The 26,506-nt window shown below is 34.7% G+C and overlaps 1 protein-coding gene across 1 annotated transcript in view; it reads right to left on the bottom strand.

Moving 5' to 3' along the window:
* The window catches only part of LOC134248325 (neuroglian-like), a 63,225-nt gene that overhangs the window by 12,357 nt on the left and 24,362 nt on the right, over positions 1-26,506 (bottom strand). Inside the window, exons 3-4 of the mRNA XM_062730735.1 lie at positions 17,868-17,975; positions 4,734-4,895 (exon numbers count right to left, since the gene is read on the bottom strand). Coding sequence (XP_062586719.1) covers positions 4,840-4,895; positions 17,868-17,975 — 164 coding nt within the window. The 3' untranslated portion in view covers positions 4,734-4,839. The remainder of the gene's footprint in view (positions 1-4,733; positions 4,896-17,867; positions 17,976-26,506) is intronic.

Genomic DNA, 26,506 nt, shown 5'->3' on the forward strand with positions numbered 1-26,506 from the left:
ACACTAATTTCATTAAAGTACCTAATATCTATCTGCTTATGACCTTTGACACTAATTTAGGAAAAGTGAGGTCAATGTTAAAGCAAAGGTCAAGGTCAAAAATGTTGACGCAGTTGCATATCTCTCATCAATATGTATCAACATAGGAAGTTAGAAATATCAATAAATGATTTCTTTAATTAAAGACTGACTTGTACACAAGTTGATAAAAGTGAGGTCAAGGTCAAATAAAAGTCAAGATCAAAACTGACGATGCAGTTAAATTGCTTACATCAGTATATATAAGCATATGAAGTTTGACACTGCTTTAGGAAAAGTGAGGTCAAGGTCAAAGGAAAGGTCAAGGTCAAAAATGTTGATGCAGTTGCATATCTCTCATCAGTATGTATCAACATATGAAGTTTGATTAAAATATCTAGAAATGGTGTCTTTATTAAAACATAGGTAATCAAAGATTATGAAGCTCACCTCGACGAATGTTATCCGTGTAAGTTAAATGCAAATCTCACATCATATTTTCTTAATATTTAGTTTTTATCCCAACAACAATATTCTTGAAAGTTGTATTTAACCCCTTACATGGCATATACACATTTCTACACATGTAGCCTGAAAAACATGTACAGTGTGAACAAATATTCATAACTTTGTAATACTGTGGATATCAAGAACTTCAAATTCATTGGGATTGATCTGTTCCCAAAACTTTAACCCGGTCTCTTGTTTGGAAAATATAGGTCAGATCCAGCATCCGAAGCAAGTCTGGTAGTGTCCATCCCTAGATGCATCATCCATGCAAGTTTGGTTCAGGTAGGGCTTATAGTTAGTAGGGAATAAAAATGTAGGTCAGATCCAGCATCCGCAGCATGTCTGGTAGTGTCCATCTCTAGATGCATCATCCATGCAAGTTTGGTTCAGGCAGGGCTTATAGTTATTAGGGAATTAAAATATAGGTCAGATCCAGCATCAGAAGCAAGTCTGGTAGTGTCCATCCCTAGATGCATCATCCATGCAAGTTTGGTTCAGGTAAGCTTATAGTTACTTGAGAATGAAAATGTAGGTCAGATCCAGCATCAGAAGCAAATCTGGTAGTGTCAATCTCTAGATGCATCATCCATGCAAGTTTGGTCCAAGTAGGGCTTAGAGTTCCTTAGGAATGAAAATGTAGGTCAGATCCAGCATCCAGCATCCGAAGCCTTAGGAATGGACCTGCTCCAAAAACTTTAAACTGGTCAATCATCTGAAAAATGTAGGTCAGATCCTGAGCATCCTATAAGCAAGTCTGGTAGTGTTCATCCCTAGATGCATCATCCATGCAAATTTGGTTTGGGTAGGGCTTATAGTTCCTTGGAAATGGACCTGCTCCAAAAACTTTAACCTGGTCACTCATCTGGAAAATGTAGGTCAGATCCAGCATCAGAAGCAAGTCTGGTAGTGTCCATCCTCAGATGCATCATCCATGCAAGTTTGGTCCAAGTAGGGCTTATAGTTCCTTAGGAATAAACCTATTCCAAAAACTTTAACCTGGTCACTCATCTGGAAAATGTAGGTCAGATCCAGCATCCAAAGTAAGTTTGGTAGTGTTCATCCCTAGATGCATCATTCGTGCAAGTTTGTATCAACATGTGAAGTTTGATAACACCATCTTGAATTGTATGTTTAATACTGAGCTAAACTCAAATTTAAGAAAAGTGAGGTCAAGGTCACAGGAAAGGTCAAGGTCTAAAAATAATGATGCAGTTGAATAGCTCTCATCAATATCAATCAGCATATGAAGTTTGATGAAAATATCTTGGATTATCCAAGATATTTCAAAGAAACTGAGTTTCTTTGAAACTTAGCTTTGAACAGAGCTAAACGCAAAGTGTGAAGGAAGGACGGACGGAAGGACAGAAGGACGTAAGGATGGAAGACAGACATGACAAACACTATATGCCCCGGCCACATTCATGGCGGGGCATAAAAACTGAGCATATACAGACAAAATTAAAATTGGTGTTAAAGTTAAATGGATCAATGTCTTATGTTTTATCATTTTTGTAATATTAATATTTTAAATAATTGTGCAGATCAGAGGCAAAAGTACATTAATATTATCAGACGATTAATCAAGAAAAAATGAATAATTTTTACGAAAAAAATCATACAATTCAATAAATTAAAAAAAGGGATCAATTATTTCATTTCCGAAAATAGATTTTAAATTTTGATAATAACTCTCTGCTTGACCATGAAATAATTATTTTCTTTATTTATTTTATCATTAATAAATTTATTTATTTATCAATTATATTATTTATTTATTCCTTTCCTGAAAAACTAAGGGATAAAACTTTCTTTTCTCTTTAAAGTAATCTTAAAGTAATCTTATTTTAGTTGACAAAACGAAAAAGAAACTCAGAATACCTCGGTAGTTTCTTCCTAAAGTAACGATTAAAAGCGAGGGTTTCCGAAGATACACGATAGACGCAAAACACAATAGAACCTGATAAACGATCTACACAATAAACGCAAAACACAATAAATGGAAAACATGATAGAAACTTGAATCTACACTACCTGAGGATGCTTCCGTATAACTATGACCAATCACGGTATTCCTTTCTGAGAAGATTTTTAAAGATTTTTCCTACATACTCCTATCTTAAACTTTGATACCCCACTGTGGCCCCACCCTATGCCCGGGGATCATGATTTGAACAAACTTGAATCTATGTTACCAAAGGATGCTTCCACATGAGTTTCATCTTTCCTGGCCCTGTGGTTCTTGAGAAGATTTTAAAATATTTTTCCTATATACTGTAGATTCCTTATTTTTCATGAGTACTTATTATTGTGAATGGGCTCTTCAAGGTCAAATCGCGAGAATAAAAATTCGCAAATGGACAGTTGGTCAAGAGATTTAACATAGATTTCAGCACCATAAAAATAAAGGCGAGTAAGTTTTTTACTTGTGTGATGCTTCTCGCGAAATTACGCGATAATTAATTCCACGCATATATTTAGGAATCTACAGTACTGTCAACCAACATATTCATTATATTTTCATCATTATCAAGAAAAGCTTCTTCATTGTTAATTGTTTATTTATTTTTGTTTTGATTGGGAAAGGCCTTTTATGTTCTACCGTAATTTTCGGATTATAGGTCGGTACTTTTTTTCTCAGAGCCGCTGAGGTCGACCAATATACGATTTCGACCTTTCTAAGGCTCAAGTTTACGAAAAATGCCCCAAAATCAATAAAATTTACGTCAATTTCAAAGCAAATCTGTGCCACTTTCATAACTTTTTTCATTATTTTACGCAGAAAAATTAATGCCCCGGTAAACAATAAAATATTTATTCTATAGCTTTCTTACAAAATAAATTCCATTACATATCCGTTGATGACAAAGGAAAAAACTGTGCTTCATCAAAAAAAATAATTCCTCAGCGTGTTATCCATTGCCATCATGCGGTAGCCATCTTGTGAAGTTAGGCAGTCGCTACCGTTTACTAAAAGTAAAACCCCAACCATATCAAAATTTCAAATACGGAAAAAATTTCAAGGTTTTACCATTTATTAGTAGATAAATTGAAATAGTATTAATTTTATTTATTGTGACTGTCTTATATTTATTTAAGTGTAAAATGAGTGAAATAAATATTTGCCAGTCAATTCCTGAAATTTATTTACCAAATAAACTGATAGTCATTACTATATATTTTTTTATTTTATTTAATTATAATACCGGTCAAACGAATTAGCGCTATTCAAAGATTGGCTTCTAACAGAATTTTAATTGTCTCACAGATAAAAGGATTTACACTGTGTGTACACGCAAAGGTTATAACACCTGTGTTGGTTTAATACCCGCAGGGCATGATTAGCAAATCCACGTGCCGTTATAGGGTATTAGTGTTACACATCATTGAACAAACAAAGCCATGAAATTATAATGACGGTCAAATTGTTGCAATGTACCGGTACTCTCAATTAAATATATAATTAAACTTATCGCGTGGTGATGTTATTTCAATTCTTTACTGTTGTTTTATATGTCAGTTCAATGGTCGTTTGCGGGGTTTTGGCGACCCCTGGAAGAACGAAACTGAAAATGGCGACATGAAAGCGATATTGTGGTCCACCGGTAAATGATGTCTGAATAAAATATATTAGGAATGTGTCCAAGTTGTTCTGAAATCAGACTGATTATTCTTTGTTCTCGGGTATTTCCCGAATTATAGCTGTAAAATAAGAACGTATTTACGTGTTATTTATGCCTCTGGTTTAACAACAGTATGAAACTACGGAGGCATTGAACAGGCAAGTTGGAGAAAAATAAGTAGTAACACAATTCAACGAAGTTTTAACTACATTTTTTTTAAAAACTTCATTTAAATGCTGTACTCATTAAAATACCTGTTTGTTTTCTTGATACGTTCATGTCACGGAATAACCCCGGTAATTCTAGAGGTTTACCTGTTCTGATACGTTGTATCTGCGTAAGAATCTTTAGAAAACGGGAAACAAAGCCTCGTCCTATATAGTAAGTTCGTCCTATCTTAGAATTTTTCAAAAATTAAGGCTGAAAATGAGCCTTTCGACCTATATACCCCATCGACCTATGACCCGAAAATTACGGTAATTTGTTGTTCTAGTTATTTTCTTCATCTTTTATGAGTGGTGAATCTGAGAACGAGAAAAAAAGTAATAATTAACATGAATGAGCTTCTACATAGTTATTACTCACTGATGCTTGAAAAAATGACTTTAATTTCTTCACTGGTAGCTTTTCTTTGAGTTATCCTCTGCTGTAACTGTGATTATGTAAGTTCTTCCTACTTCTAAACCTTCTGTCACAAGCACCCAGTTCTGGGAACTATTGCTTTTTTGACCACATTGTAGGCTCCTCCTATAAGAAAAAGAGAAATAAACCATTTAAAACTATAAAAAAAACTTCTGTTTTGGAACATGATTGTTGTGCTTTGAACATAATATGCAAAAGGATTCTGGAAATTTTTTTCTCAAAAACAAAATCTTTTCACTTAACAATTTTCATTTCATACATCTAAATTTGCTTCAAGGTTCTTAGAAGTTCTCAGAAAGGTCTTGCGCCATAAAAGTATTTCAAAATTACAAATTAAAATCAGAAGTCTCTGTCAAGATTGAAGCTCTACTGGGTTGTACTAATAGCAAAGGAAGAGAAAAGTACTTAAGCAGTTGGGAATTGAAACTTTACAACAGCAGTTAATAGATTAATGATCCTTGCATGCCACATTATATTATAATCAGACTAAAACTGTATTTGGAGTAGCAATTTGAGAGTATTCAACAGAAATTTCTATTTTTAGTAACCATGCAAGGCAATAATGTTCATCGAAGTCAAAAACTGATAAAGAGAATTGTGTACCTTAGTGTAGTCTATTTGTGTGCCAAGTTATATTGAAATCAGACCAAAACTGTAGGACTGGAGTAGCATTTTAAAAGAATTTCCCAGAAATTTATATTTTAAGCGACAATGCCAACACTGTTCATCGAAATAAAAAACTTATACATAGAATCATGTATCTTAGTGTAGTCTACTTGTGTGCCAAGTTATATTGAAATCAAACCAGAACTGTAGGAGACGTAGCATTTTGGAAAGAATTTCACAGAAATTTCTATTTTTGTAACCATGGTAACACGGTTTATCAAAATCAAAAACTGATATCGAGAATTATATACCTTAGTGTAGTCTACTTGTGTGCCAAGTTATATTGAAATCGGACCAAAACTGTAGGAGGAGTAGGATTTTGAAAGAATTTCACCGAAATTTCTATTTTGTAACAACGCCAACACCATTCATCGAAATCAAAAACCGATGCACTATTTTATGCATCTTAATGTAGTCTATTTGTGTGCCAAGTTATACTGAAATCAGATCAAAACTGTAGGAGGTGTAGCGTTTTGAAAGAATTCCTCAGAAATTCTTATTTTTAAAAATAATGCCAACACCGTTTATCAAAATCAAAAACCAATACTGTATACAGGGTTATTTTTGCCCCGTATTATTTTTGCACTTTCACACTTGCAAACAATTTTGTCCCGTTTTAAATTCACACAGTTTTAGTTTTGTTTAAGTAATTATACTGTATTCTTTGAATTCGTTCCGTTTTAAATTCGCCAAAATGAGAATAAAACGGGGGAAAAAATTTCCCAGTATACAGTAAACAGAATTATGTACCTTAGTGTAGTCTACTTGTGTGCCAAGTTGTATTGAAATCAGACCAAAACTGTAGGAGGAGTAGCATGTTGAAAGAATTTCACCGAAATTTCTATTTTTAGTAACAACACCAACACCGTTCATCGAAATCAAAAATAGATATACAGAATTATGTATCTTAGTGTAGTCTATCTGTGTGCCAAGTTATATTGAAATCAGACCAAAACCGTAGGAGTAGCATTTTGAAAAATTGTTTACAGACAGACAGACAACTGGATGCTGGACGCATTACTATCGCATAAGCTCTTCTGGTCTCTGACCAGTAGAGCTAAAAATTGAGACTCATTTTAACAGGTCAAGACCACTAAATTTTCTGAAGTCAGCATAAATTTGTATGTTAATTAGCTATCTGTCTACTTTACCCACTATGGAATGAGTCACAATGCATTATGGACTGCGTACTACAGTTGAAAATAAAGGGCAAATTGAATTGTTCTTTAGAAACTCATTTTCAATTTTTTTTATAGATTTATTAAAGAAATATTAAAAATGATGTATGATCTTTTATTTTATGCTGAACTTCACATTAACAAAATTTGCTTTGCGACTTAAACCATTGTTCAAAGAGACCTAGGTGCTATCGTGTTGATAAAGCATTGAAATTTTTTTTTCATGCAATATACATGTAAATATACGATATACGTGTAAATAGTTTTAGACAGCAGTAAAAGCTGGTGCACAATTATTATTTAACCACTCGATATTATCAACATGTTTTATGTACACACTGTACATGCAAATGTCAAAGCATATGTACAATATTTGAAGCAACTATAAATAATCTAAAACAACTCCAATATTAAATGTGAGCACGGAGCAGTGTCTTTGGAATAGAATCTTTCAATTTTGTTCTTATAAAGTGAAAAAGAAGCGCTACGGATTTTCAGTGTATCTCAACGTCGATAGAAATTCACGCTTTACATACTCCTGTTTTGATTATATAATTTGCTTCTGTAGACATGTGTTTGTAGAAGAATCCCAAGCCCCTCTGTGTCTCTGAGACATTAATTGCTTAATATTCAGCTTCGGTAAAATCATGGATAAATCTTCTTGATTCTGCGTAAATGTTCAACCATTTATTGATGTTGAAATCTAACAAATCTTTAACATTTTGTAAAAAAAAAGAATAGCTGAACTACAATGATCACCTCTGGTAATATACACAGCTGTTGTCAATGCTTTTATCTAGTCATGATCATACATGCCAACTTTTGAAAATTCCCATGGGGGATTTTGCGCGTGACGACATTTTTCATAGCTTTAAATTCGTGACATTTTGTCGTGAAATTAAATGATTATGACATGATCCTTTTTTTTAATTTATAATATAATTAATATCACTTACTAATACTACTAAAGGATAAAAATAACACAAAAATAAGGTTTTTCTTTCCAAATTGGAAATATTTTTGCTCAAATAGGTGCCTCTCTCCCTAAAGAAGGGATAATTAGTTACATATGTAAACTTTTTTTACCAGCTAGGACACATAATTTGGTAAAAAATTGAAAATTGTACAACTTTTGATACTGTAAAGTACTGTTTCTGGGAACATTTATGAGATTTTTATATTTTAATTAATTAGAAATTCTAATCAGATTTTAAATTTAAAGAAATTTTGAGAAATTGCAATGCATTTATTTTTTATTCAAAGAAATAAATCATCGGTTTTGAAGAATTAAATCATCAATTTTCTAACATAAAGATACCACCTATCCCAAAGAAATTGATTTTTTTACAGTCTTGAACTTTGGCAGGCTTGATGGTGCTATGTGGGTATTTCTTAGTCATGCATAAAATATTATAATTACTTTTGGGAGAAGGGAGGGAAAAGAAATTCTAATTGACATATACTTTATTGTTTCACCAGGATTTTTTTCATATTATTTTAACTGGCAAACTTTACAATATTTTTTCATTATAGGTAGATAAAGTCAGCAGCTATGCTTTGTAGTTTTCTACTTTCGTTTTCAAATAACGATCTCCTTGGATTCCGATTTTATGGTTTGGTTATTATTTAGTTGTCTTTAATTTATGTTTTCAATAAAATGACAAACAATTATCCCTTTAATCTATGTGTTTCACCTTGCATACCCCTTAAAACTGAAAAGATAATCCCCTAATTAATTGCCCCATGCTATAAGCTACCTACACCTGGACGACTCCGTGCGTTCAAGCGTGAAGTGATTTCCTGTGGCTAATTAACCATGTTAACACCTAAATAAACAATGAAACTTATCTGTGTGCATTGAATAAACAAGTCTGATATTGTTATCCCAATTGACAAAATTAGCGGTATAGGGAAACTTATAAAATCGGAAATTTTGGGTGAATTTTTACAAATTGGGAAATTAGGTCAATTTTTCTCTCCCGATCGGGAAGGCGGGATAAAAGGGTAAAATCAGGAGAATCCCGCCTAAATCGGGAAAGTTGGCATGTATGCATGATGAAATTTTAGAAAGAAATTCCAGGAACTTTTGGATCAACCCACATATCAAAATGAGCTTAATATTTAAAGTATAGATGTTGTAAATGCTAGCGGGGGCTGGGTTGTTGTTGGAGGGGGGGGGGGGATAATTTTATTGAACAGTGTATTTTTGCAGTTTGAAAGACAAATGCAACAAATCTAGAAAAAAAACTATTCATTTGTACTGGCAGGTGTAAATAGGTTTATTGACAATTATGATTCCATACTGTTCCATATAGCAAAACTTTTAAAGAATTCAAGGGACCTGTGTGTGTCAAATTACTTCGCTAATATCCGTAATTCGTTATAATTGTATAAGAAATTCATTAAATTCATTAAATTTATATAGCTCGAGATCCAAGATGACTTCGCTATATCTGTAAATTCGCATATGTCTGTGTTCGTACTAAATGGTTTTGCTGTATGAATCATGTGCATTGCAGACAAGCAAAAACAAAATTTTCTCTCTTTTTCTTTCTCTCCAATAATAAAATGGATGTTTCTGCATGTCCATATTTATACAATGATCAACATACAAAGTAAACATCACATCCCATTCCTGCCCCTCCTTGCTAGACACATGCAAACACATGCACTTCTAATTTGGTAACCGATGTACATATGCTGAACATGCATATCAAAAGCTTTGAATGGACATATGGTCAATCTTTGGTAATCACCAGAAGTCTCTGTCGAGACTGAAGCTCTACTGGTTTGTACTTATAGCAAAGGAAGAGAAAAGTACTTAAGCAGTTGGGAATTGAAACTTCACAACAGCAATAAATAGAAATGATCCTTGATAAAGTCTCTTAATTTTCTTAGTGTAGTCTACTTGTGTGCCAAGTTATATTGAAATCAGTCCAAAACTGTAGGAGGAGAAGCATTTTGAAACAATTTTACAGAAATTTCTATTTTTAGTAACCACGGCAACACCGTTCATCGAAATCAAAAACCAATAAACAGAATTATGTATCTTAGTGTAGTCTACTTGTGTGCTAAGTTATATTGAAATCAGACCGAAACTGTAGTAGGAGTAGCATTTTGAAACAATTTCACAGAAATTTCTATTTTTAGTAACCACGGCAACACCGTTTATCGAAATCAATATCCAATATACAGAATTATGTATCTTAGTGTAGTCTACTTGTTTGCCAAGTTATATTGAAATCAGACCAAAACTGTAAGAGGAGTACCATTTTGAAAGAAATTTCACAGAAATTTCTATTTTTAGTTACCATGGCAAGACCGTTTATCGAAATCCAAAACCGATAAAGAGAATTATGTATCTTAGTGTAGTCTACTTGTGTGCCAAGTTATATTGAAATCAGACCAAAACTGTAGGAGGAGTAGCATTTTGAAAATTGTTTACAGACAGATGGACAGACAGACAGAGGGATAGACAGACGGATGCCAGACGCATTACTATCGCATAAGCTCTTCTGGTCTCTGACCAGTAGAGCTAAAAAATGTTATTGGTTAGAAATTTATTGAGACTGATTTATTTAAAAAAATGTCAATCAAAATTAAATGAATGTTTTATTACATGTAATTAAGTACAATGCATTAGATAAAAGTCAGAGTTAAAAAAAAACAAGAGGCCCACGGGCCACATCACTCACCTGAGCACTGTGGCCAGAAAAAAAGCAGAAATTAGTTAATTATTGAAAAGTTTAAACCAAAAAAGAGTCCCAACCATTCCTTAAAGGGGAGAGGGTATGATTTGAACAAACTTAAATCTACAATACCTGAGGATGCTTCCAAATAAATATGAGCAATCATGGCTTTGTTATTCTTGAGAAGAAGATTTTTAAAGAATTTTCCTATATATTTTTATGTAGAACTTTGGTCGGCCATTGTGGCCCCACCCAACCCCCGGGGGTCATAATTTGAACAAACTTGAATCTACACTACCTGAGGATGCTTCCATATAAATATGAGCAATCAAGGCTTTGTTATTCTTGAGAAGAAGAATTTTAAAGAATTTTCCTATATATTTCTATGTAAAATTTTGGTCGGTCATTGTGGCCCTGCCCTACCCCCGGGGGTCATGATTTGAACAAATTTGAATCTACACTACCTGATGATGCTTCCATATAAATATGATCAATAATGGCTTTGTTATTCTTGAGAAGAAGATTTTTAAAGAATTTTCTTATATATCTCTATGTAAAACTTTGGTCGGCCATTGTGGCCCCACCCAACCCCAAGGGTCATGATTTGAATAAACTTAAATCTACACTACCTGAGGATGATTCCACATGAGTTTCATCTTTCCTGGCCCAGTGGTTCTTGAGAAGAAGATTTTTTAAAAATGCCATTAACTTTTCACTAATTCATTATTATCTCCCCTTGGAAGAGGGTATGGCCCTTCATTTGAAAAAAAAAAACTTGAATCCCCTTCACCTAAGGATACTTTGTTGCAAGTTTGGTTGAAATTGGCCCAGTAGTTCTTGAGAAGAAGATGAAAATGTGAAAAGTTTACAGACAGACGGACACCATTGTGGCCCCGCCCTACCCCCAGGGGTCATGATTTGAACAAACTTGAATCTACACTACCTGAGGATGCTTCCATATAAATATGATCAATTATGGCTTTGCTATTCTTGAGAAGAAGATTTTTAAAGAATTTTCCTATATATTTCTATGTAATACTTTGGTTGGTCATTGTGGCCCCGCCCTATCCCCGGGGTCATGATTTGAACAAATTTGAATCTATACTACCTGAGGATGCTTCCACATGAGTTTCATCTTTCCTGGCCAAGTGGTTCTGGAGAAGAAGATTTTTAAAGGATACCATTAATTTTTCATTAATTCATAATTATCTCCCCTTGAAAGAGGGCTTGGCCCTTCATTTGAAGAAACTTGAATCCGCATTACCCAAGGATGCTTTGTGGCGAGTTTCGTTAAAATTGGCCCAGTGGTTCTTGAGAAGAAGTCAAAAATGTGAAAAGTTTACAGACAGACGGACTACAGACAAAATGTGATCAGAAAAGCTCACTTGAGCTTTCAGCTCAGGTGAGCTAAAAATGTATCCCAACATGTGGCATGCCTTAGGAAGATTGTGTTAAAATTTAAAGCATCTGCGATGAGTAGTTGCTGGCTGAGAACACTGCGACGAAAATTTGTGACAGACGGACAGACAGCTACACAGATGGACAGACACACAAGGGTAAAACAGTACATACCCTGCTCTCCTTTGAAGCGGGGGTAGAAAGAAACATTTAGATTTAGTTATGTCTGTATAAGCCATAAATTTGGTCTCATTGTCATAATTCTCAATATTTTGAAATTAGTGGTTCCAACATTGGTAACATGTATATATTTTGATTAATTTATTGTTTGTGCTAAATGCATTCAAAATTTTTTTTTATATTTGTTTTAGATCATACTGTTTTATTACATATTACATTGTCTTCAATGTCTGTATAAGCCATAAATTTGGTCTCATTGTCATAATTCTCAATATTTTGAAATTAGTGGTTCCAACATTGGTAACATGTACAGACCCTAAACCGTGCTACTACACCACTTGAACGGTATGGTTCGGTACGCTTTGTGCACGGAACGGTACGCTTTGTGAACAGAACGGTTCGTTTTGAGAACGGTACGGTAAGCTTTGTGCACGGAACGGTTCGCTTGTGCACGGAACGGTACACTTTGTGGATGGTACGTTTCGTTTCTTGCACGGAACGGTTCGTTTTGTGAACGGTACGCTTTGAGAAACGGTATGCAAATGAAGTGGGCGGAGCCTGTTAGCTTTAATTCTTGATTGGCTGCTAAAAAATTATTCATTTTAAATGACTTTTGACGTACTTAATGCATGTATATAATTATATTTCAGCTATTAAGAAATCAATTTCTCGGTTTCATTTTAACATTTTACACTACAGCGGTGATGGAGGAAAAATGAAAAAAAAAAATGAAAGGAAGAAAAAACATCATCCCACCAATGTCTTTGGCATTATGTATAGATATGTATTAATATATATGGAATTCGTAAATATTTCCGTATTTAATTTTTACGTATGCTGACCCTTCATTTGAAAAAGGAAAAAAAAAAGTTAAATGAAATATTTTTTCACTATAAAATAAAGTTGTAACATAATTAAAAGGAATTAATATATACTGGGTATATACTTGTTCTATACATATAACGCTATGCTCATATGAAAACTATTTTTAATTGATTGATCTATAGAAATAAATATGACTATTCCTGCTTCATTTTATTCCTAGTAATTAGATATGTAAATTGTTTTTTTTTAATTGTAGATCTATCGCTGAAACGTTTGCCTCAGAAGAGAAATATCAGTAAATAAATAAATACAAAAATCAGCAGCAGACACACGAAATTAATACAATAACTTCCGAAGCTCTTTCTCGTAACAAAAAACATTCTTTTCACAGACAAGTATTTATGTTTTCAATAATCCTTTCAGTGTATTAAGTAATTATCTTTAGAAGTTTTTCTTTATCTTATTAAGTTATTCTATTCTTGTAAAGTCTGTAAAAACAATGTCGTGAGAGAGATAGAGAGAGAGAGAGAGAGAGAGAGAGAGAGAGAGGATAGAGAGAGATGCAAACCCTTAATACATGTACATTATCTGTAAAAAAAAACAAAACTTGTATTTATTCTCATTCTTCATTTTATTTACATCGCCAAAGTCACAATTAATCAGTCTATGATGCTATTTAATCAACCCATTTACAACTATTGTGCAATGAATAATCCGTTCTCTGTACATGCATGCTGCCACATGAAATCCTCGTGCATCACCTGTCAATCAAAATGGCATGACGCTAGGTGACCCTGAAAGTCTGTTTACGCAGGAAGAATTTCTCCTGTGAACTGAAACATTCTTTTGGTCAGTTCATACTTCACACCTGTCTAAAAAAAAATATTGGGTCACAACCGGAGAGGCGGGGGGGCTGTGTTTAACACACCTTTCGAATTATTTAGTTCTGACCACATCAAGTGTATTAAATCACTCAAAAGACATCCAGCAAACTCATCTTCCAGGTTTCACCACAACACTGATTACAATTTCATTACTTCCTAAATTATCCCTTTTCAGACAAAAATAAATAAGCATGTATCCCTATTATTTTTTTTTCTTTTTTATATTTAACAAAAGCACAATTTAAAGTCACATGATGTTGCATAAGTATCGCCTTCTAGAGGGGGGGGGGGGTTAACAAACATAATATGGCTTGAAAGAGGATTGATATATTTTTTTTATTTCATTTTATTTAGTAAATAATTTTTTTTTACAGATGTACAAAAAATGTTTCCTGTAGATTATGATTTTTTATTTATAACAACGTACCATTTTGCAGACTTTTAAAGAACTTATAACCAGCTAATTCGTATTGCTTTCTAGAAAAGGGGATGGGTGTACAGTGTAACAAACCTTATAATATCTTCATTTTTTTCGCAAACTGTTTTTTTTTTTTTTATTTTTCGTAAGATGTATTTCAGAATGAAGTAAGATTTATACTGCAGTTTGCACACTTTATTTGCAAGAAATTCGGCTGGTGATTTTTGTATGCAGCGTGAAGTTCGTCACAGTTTTATTAGTAAGATTATTATCTCTGTCTGTTCAGTAGAATTCTTCATGACCACATGTAATATTTTAAGCCATATTTTACATGATTACAGATTTTCAGTGCAAGTACAACTGCTCCAATGATTCGCCTAATAGTAAGAATCTTAACAGAATTAATGTGAGAGTCTAATACGGATCTTTTTTAAATTTGACAGTTTATATATGTTTTAAAATTCTTACAAAATAATTCATTAGTAAAATCACGCATGTGATATGTCCTACATGTACATATGAATGCATACTTACAACAAAAACGATCTTGTATCCGATAAGATTTAAATTAATAATTCAAATGAGCAGAATTAAAATCAAAAGTAGAGACAACCAGGGAATTAATTCATGAAAGCGTGTTCTATCTTAGTGGTATTATAGTCTATTGAACTTTTTTTTATGTCAAATACAATTATAGGATTATGAAACATGAATTAATGTACATGTGCACATTTAAGGCGGTTTTTTTTTCCCTGGGCACGAGCACAATTATATTGAATTTTCGGGCATCTTATAATATTAGTTTAAATATCTGTATTGTTAAATTACGAATATTTAAATACAGCTAATATTTCAAAAGGAAATTGATTTAATTTGCTAAAACTTATAGTATGAAAACGAAAGACTTCAAAGATGCCGACATTGTTCGAGGTCCACAGTGCCCCGTACGTCTTTTGCGGGAAAAACTCGTGGCCTGTACTGTACCTTTGACCACAAACACAACCGGTTGATTTAATTTATAGCAAATAAGGAATCGTCTCACACTCTGTCTAGTTGTTTTGCAGTTGTAGTTTGCTTCGAGTAGTTTCCTTATTTTTACAGTTGAAGATCCAGACGCATGATACTTGATAATGGTGTTTCGAACAGGCAGACAGAGCCTCCGTCCTCCTTTCACAGGCGCCGTAGCGAGAAATAAACCAAAATGACTTATTTGGTCATTATACGATTCAAAAATCTTTGGGGGCGTGGTTTGCATAATTAACCAAAGAACGGTACGGTTTGTTTCTTGCACGGAACGGTACGCTTTGTGGACGGTACGGTATGCTTTGTGCACGGAACGGTTCGCTTTGTGGACGGTATGGTACGCTTTCTGCACGGAACGGTACGGTTTGTTTCTGAGGTGTAGTAGCACGGTTTAGGGTCTGTATATATTTTGATTAATTTATTGTTTGTGCTAAATGCATTCAAAAATTTTTTTATATTTGTTTTAGATCATACTGTTTTATTACATATTACATTGTCTTCAATGCAAAAATAAAATAATGCATGTTACATTTCGATGCAAATTGCAATAATCCAAAAATTAGGTTATTAGATTTTGCATTATTACATTTTGTGCTGATCTTGATGCAAAATCAAATAATGCAAAATGTAATAATCCCACTTTATTACATTTCACATTGTTGTTACATTTTGCACTGTAACAGTGCTGTCTAATCCATCTAAACTTGTCTAATATTTTTTAAATTCAAATGTTTGAAAGATTTTTCCTACATACTCCATGTATATCTTTGATCTTCCATTGTGGACCCACCCTACCCCTGTGGTCATTGATTTGAACAAATTTGAATCTACAACACCTGAGGATGCTTCCACATAGATATGGCCAATCATAGGTTTGCTGTTCTTGAGAAAATGATTTTTGAAGATTTTTCCCGTATTCCTATGAACCAGTAAAATTGATTGTCCATTGTGGCCCTGGGCCACCCCACCCTACCCCTGGGGGGTCATGATTTGGACAAACTTGTATCTACAAAGGACCTTTTCTGGCTACTAATTTTGTCTCCATAGCACCTAAAAATTCTCTGTAAGTCGCCATACTGGCAACCAGTTGAAATTAAGTCGGAGATCATCAAATTCCGAAACTATACATTATTTCTATTTTTTTTTGAATTGTTATGATTGCAAAAGACCCCCTCCCCTTCCTGGGACTAAATGACCCAATGATTTCGTCAATTTAGATTGGTATTAAAGAAAAATTTACCTGGCAACTAAAAATTTGCATTCAATGGTTACTGTTTTTTTTTTATCAGGAGCCAGCCAGCTGGCACCTTAATTTTGGAGGTCAAGTTTGATTGAAATTGGCCCAGTAGTTCTAAAGAAGAAGATGAAATTGTGAAAAGTTTAAGACAACGCCAATGACAATAACGACAATGGATAAATTTTGATCAGAAAAGCTCCCTTGGGCCTTTGGCTCAAATGAGCAGGTTTTGTCAAAGGTAATACACATTTGTAATTTAAATGTAAGCCCTATCTTTTCTCTTGAAAAGTTATGTCCAATTTAAAGTTATGTTAAAATTCTTAAAAAGTAGGTCAAACTTAAAGGTCAAGGGGTAAAAATTCATGGTAAGTTTGAAAAGGTCTTGTCACAGGTAATGTACATAGGAAATATGAAAGCCTTATCAATTCTCATTCAAAAGTTATAACCATGGTTAAAATTTTTGCGACAGACATAAAACCATTGTTTATTGTAGTGTTGTCACGATGATCGATTTATAATCGATGATCGGTTGGAAAGGCTGTCGATTTTAGACAATCGATTGGAGATTTTAACAATCGATTAATCGGTATATTTCAGCACATATCTTTTTACAGTTTTCTCACTTTTATTTCAAGAACAGGCTCTTGTTATCAAATTATATATCTTTCAAGAGTTGTCCTTTACTATTTTAAACTACATGTACTTAAAATCTGTTTAAAATAAATCATAAGATAATGATATGTGTATTTCTAAACTGAAGAAACTAAACTACTTGTATAAATGAAATATATTAGTTTTCAGTATTTGGGGAAATTCACGGACACCTGTCATTTCATACGGAACTCAAGGATTTGCAATATTAAATGTCTTATAACAGCTTAAAAAATTAATTCCATATACATAATGTACACTTTAGATGATCATGTAAAACCTGATCTGTCAAAGCTTACTTTTCCCAGGCCAAGTAATTCCTAATCATGCAAAAATCTGTATTACTGAAATTGTTAATCAAACTGCATATATGCTGTTTTTAGCATTTCAATTTTTACAATGCACCTTTACTTACATTATTTAAAAATAAAATTCTAAATCTTATGAAATCTAATGCCTATTTAATGCAAAGGGTTACCGATTCGATTATTGGCCGATGATCAGTTGGTTAGGGTCAACCGATGCTACCGATTAATCGATTCTGATTTTCAACCGATTTGACAACACTGGCTTATTGTATTAAATGAGATTCAATATCCCCTTGCATTCGCAAAAGTAGAGGACTATAAAGTTTCTAATTTTTTGTTTTCACCCTGGGGGTGAATGGTGGATGTTCTAGGGTAAAACACCCTTGGCTTGATGACCCTGGAATTCTATATCTATTTTACTATGATGAGAAATCACCTTTGGCTATATGATCCTGGCTTTATACATTATACAGATTTTTAGATCACTGCTGTTGAAAAATATCTTTGGTACATGTATATTGAAATTTGAATGAAATATACTTCCTTAGCTTCACTTGTATACAATATATATAAAGGCTCTTGATGAAATATAATTGTTTTAAAATTGACAGATTGAATACCTGATATTTTCATATTCACAGTGTTGACTGGACTGACAGAACTCCATGATATGTTAAAACCGTTTTTCTCTGGAAGTTGATCTACATACACAATTGGACGACTGAGGGCTGCAAATATATATACAACATACGTTACACAGAATACCGACTTTGCATGCATAAATACAAACTAAGATGAAGAAAAAGTGAGCAAGCTCACATACCCCACACTCCCAAAACTCAAAGTGCTGAGAATCCCCGAAAAATAAAGGAATCTGAGAATTTCCCTGTAATATGCACATCTACACATTGTGTCCTAAATATCTGCAAAATTTGATGAAATTCTGTGCAGCAGTTTATGAGGAGTTGCATTGACAAACTGTTCATCGCTATATTCAAGATATCCCCAAAAATCTAAGTTGAAAAGTGCCAAAATACCCCCCAAAAATAAAGGAATCTGAGAATTTCCAGGTAATATGCACATCTAAACATTGTGTCCTAAATATCTGCAAAGTTTGATGAAATTCTGTGCAGTGGTTTAAAAGGAGTTGTGCTGACAAACTGCTCATCTCTATATTTAAGGTATGGCCAAAAATCTAAGTTGAAAAGTGCCAAAATTCCCGGGAAAAATTAAGGAATTGGAATTTCCTGGTAATATGCACATCTACACACTGTGTCCTAAATATCTGCAAAGTTTGACGAAATTCTGTGCAAAGATTTATGAGGAGTTGCGCTGACAAAAAAAAAGGACTGACGGACTGACTGACACTCTGACGGACGGGTCAAAAACATTATACCTCATGCACCCTGTTGCATGGGGTATAATGATACTCTTACTCCTGCAAATGATCAAAAGCAAGTGTTGTGAACTAGTATATTCAGATGACCAGGTTCCATTGATTCTGATTTGTCGGTTACTAAGTCACAGGTACTTGGGTACGGGGCACCCCCCACCCGAGGTTCCCTTCGCATCCGAGTACATATGCGAAACTTTGCAGAAAGAACAAGTATACCTTGGTAACTAATATGCAAGAGAAAAATTAACTGTACAAAAGTGCGGCCACGTTCGTTTTTAAGAAAAACTGTAGTTGAAAATACTTCATTTTTTTATAGATGTGACTTTTCCTCCTCATTAAAATCTATACTTTTAAAGAAATTAAATGTTGAAGTCTGAATCTGAATGTGTTATTATCTAATCTATACTTTTACAGAAATTTATTGTTTAAATCTGTATCTGAATGTTATGAAAACCACATAAACTTCTTCTTCGTAAAATTTATCAGGGGACATTGCATGGAAATCAATGACACAAAACATTAAAAACATGACGTCACAATGAGCCGGCATATGTTGAATAACCAAGTTCTTCAGTCTTCCATAATTATAACATAATAATATGATAAATTTTCAATCAATATATGCAGTGAAAAACAGTCAAACGACATAAGTTTACATTTATACATGTACCTCTTATTAAAATGAGCGTCTCCTTCATATTGGACTTGATATTGAATTTATGTTCAAGAAAAGATTTTTTTAACGTTTTATTGAAAATTATCATGCAGCTTTTCTAAAGTATGATTTAGATTATATATTTATCATGCTGAATGTTGACATCAGTGCTTTCAAGACAGGTTTAAATTAAACATTCAATTCAAAGGCGGATCCAGGGCCGTTGCGTCGAGCCCCCCCAAATCCACCGTTTGATTTTGTAAAACAAGCTTAAGCATGTAATTAATTATTTTTTTGTTACTAGCATTAAACACAAACTTATCAGTAGATCTACACGTATGGTATGAGATATTCCGAAATACTATTTTACCGCCATGGCAATGTATTTTAAAATTCCTGCAAGGTGACGATTGGTTTTCTAAATCAAAGGAGGGGGGCACATATTATAGCAGATGTTCGTTCCCCGGACCCTACCAGGAATGTGCTCCCAACCCCCATGGGGCTTCAACGCAGCTCCAGACACCCTGTCCTCTATACCACCCCATCGTCTCAAGCCACGGTCCACTTTCCGCATATAGCTCTCTCCTACAATGGGAGAGGATCGTACATTTTGACCGTGGTTTGCGACGATGTACCACCCCCTCCCCCGTTATTAAATTCCTGAATCCGCAAATGTAATCTATAAGGAGTTTAGATAATGATATAATATTATTTTGACAAATTTTGTATGGCTACAGTTGTGTGTGTTTTCGGCAATTTCTATGTAATTTTAAAAAGAAACATGATGCAATCAACTATTTATTTGTGTATGAATAAAGATTAACAGTTCCCAATAGCAATTAACATTTTTCTTTACACAGACAAGTGAAGGCAATTTTAACATATATGAATCTGCTGTATATTTAAAAAAAAAAAAAACAATTGCATAATTTTTTGACAAGAGACATGCTTTTCCCCTTCCGCTGCATACAATTGATGTGTCTAGTTCGATTAGGACTTTTTCAGAAATTAATTAAGTCATTTAAAAGACACTAAATTGCTTTTTAAAATTATCTGTGTTAAAACGAATGTATCAGACAAAACATTGTTGGGATTTAAAAGAATTTCAACAAGATTGCCCATCAAATAATACATTAATTATGTCATAGGATATAAATATTGATACAAATGACATTCATAAGGTCTGGGAAGGTGGGGAGGGGTGTCCAGTCCATATCACCGTAGTGAAAATGGTGGTACACATCAGATCTAAATTTTAAAGATGTTAACTTCCGTCTGTGATGATGATTCGTTCCGCAAAAATATGAAAAGTATTTGAAGAACAAATGACGTAAAACATTGCGAAGGCCCCAGAAAGTTAGTGTTTCCAAAGGAAGTGTGACAGGATTGGAATTGAAATTATTATTGTCACTGAAATCTTTTAAATATCTATAAACATTTACATTTAGGAGGTATTGTAAAGCATAATCAATATTAAAAATGTTTATGTTTTAGCAGTTTTTGTCTCAGTAGATGTATAGTCACGTAAATGACGTAATACGTCATGTCAGCTGTTTGTGAGGTATATTTTAAAAGAATTTTTCATAAAAACAACTTTCAAGAAAAAAAACTTATTTTGTTAGAAACCCAATCTCGCTTTCTAATGGTAATCCTGGAATGACAAACCTAAAACCCCAGTCACATTTCCAAAAACGACCATCGGCCGGTTTTTAGGCAAAAATGGGATTCTTCGAGCGACAATCGTCAGCTAATCGGCCGTTGTCTGGCTCGATTTTGACCTCTTTTTTCATCGGCCGACTAACTTTTTGTCCATCGGGCCAAGTTATAATTTTTTCTGCGTCGGTGGCCGATTTCTATGGTTCAAACAGTCGTTGAGAAGTCCTTCGAGCAACCCTCGATCATCGTCCGACCACCGCTAGACAGTTTTTATGTCTGTCGTCGGTCGCTCGACATTTAGGTTTTGGGTTTTTCTAAATTTGTTGTCCGAGGGGCACCGATGGAAGACCCGAAATCGACCGAGGGTCGACTGGTTTATCCGGCAATTTTGATAAATCGCCTGATGGACAGCGGACCTTATACTGATTACTTTTAGCATCTACCGCCTATCGGTCGAAAAGCAACGGCCAAGCGGACGACGTCATGCTGCAAACTTTTTTTTTTTATCAAAAGTTGAAGCGATGGTAACTTGGTTGCAAATGATTATTCAGCAATTGCGTTTGAGGCTTCTGATGATGCACATAAGACAAAATCTACTGCTTCTGGCCCTGCTGAATCTTGTAGAGGAAGATGCCCGAGGGAGAAGAAATCGACGTTCATATTGGGTAAGACCCTGGATTCAGAGGCGCCCAATATTTGGGCAATACGAAAAACTAATGCATGAGCTAATGAATGAGGCGCATGAAGATTTTAAGCAATTTTTGAGGATGTCGTTTAATATGTTTGTGGAGCTTCTCCATAGAGTCTCCCCAAGGATTACAAAAAGTGGCAAAGGCAACCACTAGAACCCAGATAAAGGATAACAAATTGGAAACTTTCGTGTGGTACCCGAGGTATGATTATATTTTGAAATAATCTAATTCTAAAACACTTTTTCATTTTCCTTCCACTAGGTTTGAAGGCCCGGTTTTAGCAATACCAAACACAAGATTAGCCATAACACTCACCCCCTTTTCAAGCAGCCACCAAAGTCAGGGACAATGTTCTGGATGCATCAGTTATGCTGCAGTTGGAATTTCAGACTTTTCGTGTGGCCCATGAGCACATCGGCTAGGAAAAACAATATCTCTTTTTGTACCCGAGGTATGATTATATTTTGAAATAATCAATATAATTCTAAAACAATTGTATTACTTTTTCATTTTCCTTCAAGTTCATTTGCCAGATTATATATTTTGTTTTGTAGGTTTGTAAGGCTTTGGTAGATGAGTTTGCATCGGAGGTTTTAGCAATACCAAACACACCAGATTTGAACAAACTTGAATTTACACTACCTCAGGATGATTCCACATGAGTTTCATCTTTCCTGGCCCAGTGGTTCTGGAGAAGAAGTAAAGATTTTTCTATGAAGTTTGGTTCCCGATGGAACTTTCACCATGCATGTGGTGCCACCCTTGATGGCAAAGCACATATGATTCCACTATCAGTGGTTCTTGAGAAGAAGATTTTTAAAGCCTATATACCTATGTAAAAGTGGCCCCACCCTTGCCCCGGGGGTCATGGACAATGTTCTACAAGATTAAAATTGCCCATGGTTCTGGAGAAGAAGATTTTTAAAGCATCAAATTTTGGCCCCGCCCTTGCCCCGGGGGTCATGATTTGAACAAACTTGAATCTACAACCTCAGGATGATTCCACATCCTGGCCCAAGAAGAAGATTTTTAAAGATTTTTCCAATATATTCCTATGTAAAAAGCGCCCCACCCTTCCATGCAAATATCTACGCTTCCAAGGAGTTTATCCTGGCCCAAAGGTGAGAATAGATTTTTTAAAAATGCCATTAATTTTTAACAAATTCATGATCTCCCCTTGGAAAAGGGTGTGGCCCTTCATTTCAGATCCCCTTTACCCAAGTGTACTTTGTGCCAAGTTTGGTTGAAATTGGCCCAGTGGTTCTTGAGAAGAAGATGAAAATTAGTTTACGACGACGACGACGACAACGACGACAACAACGACAACGACGACGACGACAGACAACGGACAGATTGTGATCATCAAAAGCACTTGAATGAGCTAAAAAAATAAATAAATAAATAGACATGTACAGCATTTGCTCATAATAAGATTCATCGATGTAAAAAAAATGTCAATGATAAGAATTTATTGTCATCAAAATGAAGATGTAGGCCTCTCAAAATAAACCACGTGCTGACACCCTGGATTTTGGTCACAAGATAATGCCCATTGTTTCTGCAGAGTAGGCTATGCTGCAAGCCGTTGTGCAAAATGTAGAAAATTATCTTTTTGTCATTTGCAGCCGTAGAGCATATTCAAAACAATTTTTACTAGTTGAAAAACTTTTCAATTTTTATTTACCATGCACTTTGGGCACGTCATTATTATCCGGAAAATCATGACGATTTCCTTTCATAGCTTACACACTCCGAGGCTGGGGAGTATTTATTGTTAACTCTTTTTATATAATCATAAACAATCAATTATCTGATGAGAATTGATAATGAAATTGAAACATAATAAGAAAAATCAATACTTAAGTTTAAGGCAAGTTTTAAAAATATTTTACTCGTGAGTTTAAACTTGTTATCATTTAAGAAATATTTTACTGAACTGATAAATAATAACGTCTCATTTCCCCATGTGCACTTTCTAACACAACCACAAATAGATCGGCCGCTGCTGCGACCGATAATAACTACAAAGGATTCTATTCTGTCGTCCTCCTTGCTGTTGTAGACGCTGACTACAAGTTCCTATGGGCTAGCATTGGTGCGCCTGGATCAAACTCAGATGCCGGTGTCTTTAATGAGTCTTCCCTAGAGTCAGATCTGCGTGAAGGCCGCCTAGGACTACCAGATGCTTCGCCTTTGCCTAACGATGACCACCCTGTACCGTACTTTTTAATTGGAGACAATGCATTTCCCCATTGTAACTGGATGCAGACCCCTTTTTCTCAGCAAGCCTTGACCTATGAGGAGAGGATATTTAATTATAGACTTTCGCGAGCTCGCCGAGTAGTTGAGAACGCATTTGGTATCCTGGCCTGTCGCTGGCGCTGCCTCCTGACTACGCTTCAGACCCAGCACTTGACTGTTCGTTGCATCGTAAAGGCCTGTTTAGTGCTGCATAACATCATGAGAGTTAGGTATCCCCAACTACAAAATCAAGATTTGGACGAAGAAGATGAACAAGGTAACGTCATTCCAGGTTTATGGAGAGACAACAGAGTTCTAGCTGATGTAGAACTCGCTGCTCGTGCACCCCGTGCAACAAGAGAGGGACATAAAGTACGAACATACCTGAAACACTACTACTCCAGCCCAGTTGGGGCTGTAACTTGGCAAGACGCTGCAATTGATAACAGAAATTGATTGTTTACTGCTTGTATACATATGTGTATATTGAAATCATCAGATAATTTAATAAAAAAAATGCAGTAATAAATATAGAAATAATGTCTTTTTATTTTATTTGTTTAATAATCCATTTACCAGCGAAATTTGACAAATACTGTAAACCAAGTATTATACGCGTTCGATAAATATCCGCGAGTTCCGCGAGTAACCGCTGCTCGTGGGATAATGTATGTGTATCCTCACTGTTTTTCTTTTTTTTGGGACTTCCTTTCACTGGACCCATGATTGTAACTTAAGCAAAGCAACGTGTTCGAATTGGAATACGGTTTGTAAAAGCATGCATGCATTAACAACTGGGCGGTAAAACTGCCGATTGTCTGCGGATTTGTTTACGACAATACGCCGACAAAAAAAATATTCAAACTTTTGAAATCATCGGTGTACCTAGGAATTAATGTGACTGCTCCGCTTCGCCCGATACAAATGTCGGTCGATCATATTTTTCGGCCGACGATACCAGAAAAATTTGGTCGCTCGACCATCGGCTTAAATGTGACCTAGGCATAACTCTGTAAAAAAAAAAATGCTCGCCGTAGTGACGGTGGCCACATGACACAAAATAACATTAGTTTTCGTATATTAATAACATACATGTACATGTAACTGCAAAAGTGTCTCAATATGTAGCTTATAAAAAGTTTAAATAAGAAAAGGGACTTGAACTAAGTTTTGGTATTTTTAGATTAAGTGTTTTGCTATTCTGCATTTCAATCATTTGTATTTTGCTTAATTTAAATAGAAAAGTATATAGAAGTGGGGGGAGGGGGGGTTACTGATTATCAAGATGTACAATGATGACTACCAATGAACAAGTTTATATCAAGAATTTAATTTCAAACTAGAGACAGTCCTTTCCTATTTTCTGTTGATCTCCTCTCGACTTTGACCGTTGGTCGATCGTTTACAGCCGACATCAATGCAAGTGACTGCGCATTGCACAGAAAACAAAACGCACAGACTTCCATAGCTGACGTGGATAAACTACTGTAAAACGAGAATATTTGGCGCACTACTAATTTTAGCACCTTTGGCGCAAAAGCCCCTGAGCGCTAAAATTTATTGTGCGCTAAAGGATTTCAAATATCATTTTTTTGTGTGTGTTCAAAGCTTTTACATAAGTACATGTAAACCGGAACGTGCGATTACGTAATGTCGAAGGGTCATTGGATTTTATATACACACTAGCACTGCACATGTTCGGAAGACAGAAAGTTCTGCCAAATTATAATTTAATTAAACTATTTTTACCCCGGTAGTTGTTACCCAATTATTATCATTAGCACCTTCAAAGTTTGGCTTCTCGGCGTGTCAATCATCTATCGCCTCGAGGTAAACAATGCAATCAAGCATGGCGATTGAGCTTGCAGACAATACCTGATTAGGATTACCGTTTTATCTAAGTAATTTTCTGTCGATGCATGCATTGTTTTAATGTGATTTAAATGAGTAAATACTCCATTTCTTTTATTTGAAAATAGAAATAAAATAAATTTTAACATTGTACATCGTCCACATGTTAGCAACACATAACGAATGTTTACTGATATGCGGGGGTGCTAATGTGTTTCCGTGCTTGACTAACCAAAAAGGCAAATAGGGGTGTGGATAAAAAAAAATCACAGTTATATATTTTACTGACAAGTGCAAGCACTAAAATTTATTTGCGCCAATGCATTCCCACTTGCGTATGCGCTAAAATACATATGTGCCAAATTTTCTCGTTTTACAGTATATAAATCATACACATAACATTTCAATGTACATGTAGTATAATATTTATTTCTACAAGTTTAGAAAACCATGCCTGTAAGACAGTACTACTACATTGTACTACTACATTCTGGGATCCCTTCCCAGAAAGATGTTTTTAACTCGCTTGAAAATCAGGAGGGTTATAGTAATCGATATGTCCACCCGTCTGTCTGTCTGTTACGCTTTAAGGGTACCTGTCTCTTATCCACATATCCTATTATACCACTAAATGAAATTCAATGAAACTTTCACAGAATCTTAATAACATATTGCTATTGTGCACCTTTTATTTTACTTTTTGATCCGACACGTTTTGGCAAAACTCAACGGCAAAACATAAAAGAGAGGTACCCCCAAAGCGTAACA

This window comes from Saccostrea cucullata, unplaced genomic scaffold (genome assembly GCF_032062105.1).
Source record: "Saccostrea cucullata isolate Sc308-1 unplaced genomic scaffold, CSIRO_AGI_Scuc_v1 ctg7280, whole genome shotgun sequence".
NCBI classification, from domain to species: domain Eukaryota; kingdom Metazoa; phylum Mollusca; class Bivalvia; order Ostreida; family Ostreidae; genus Saccostrea; species Saccostrea cuccullata.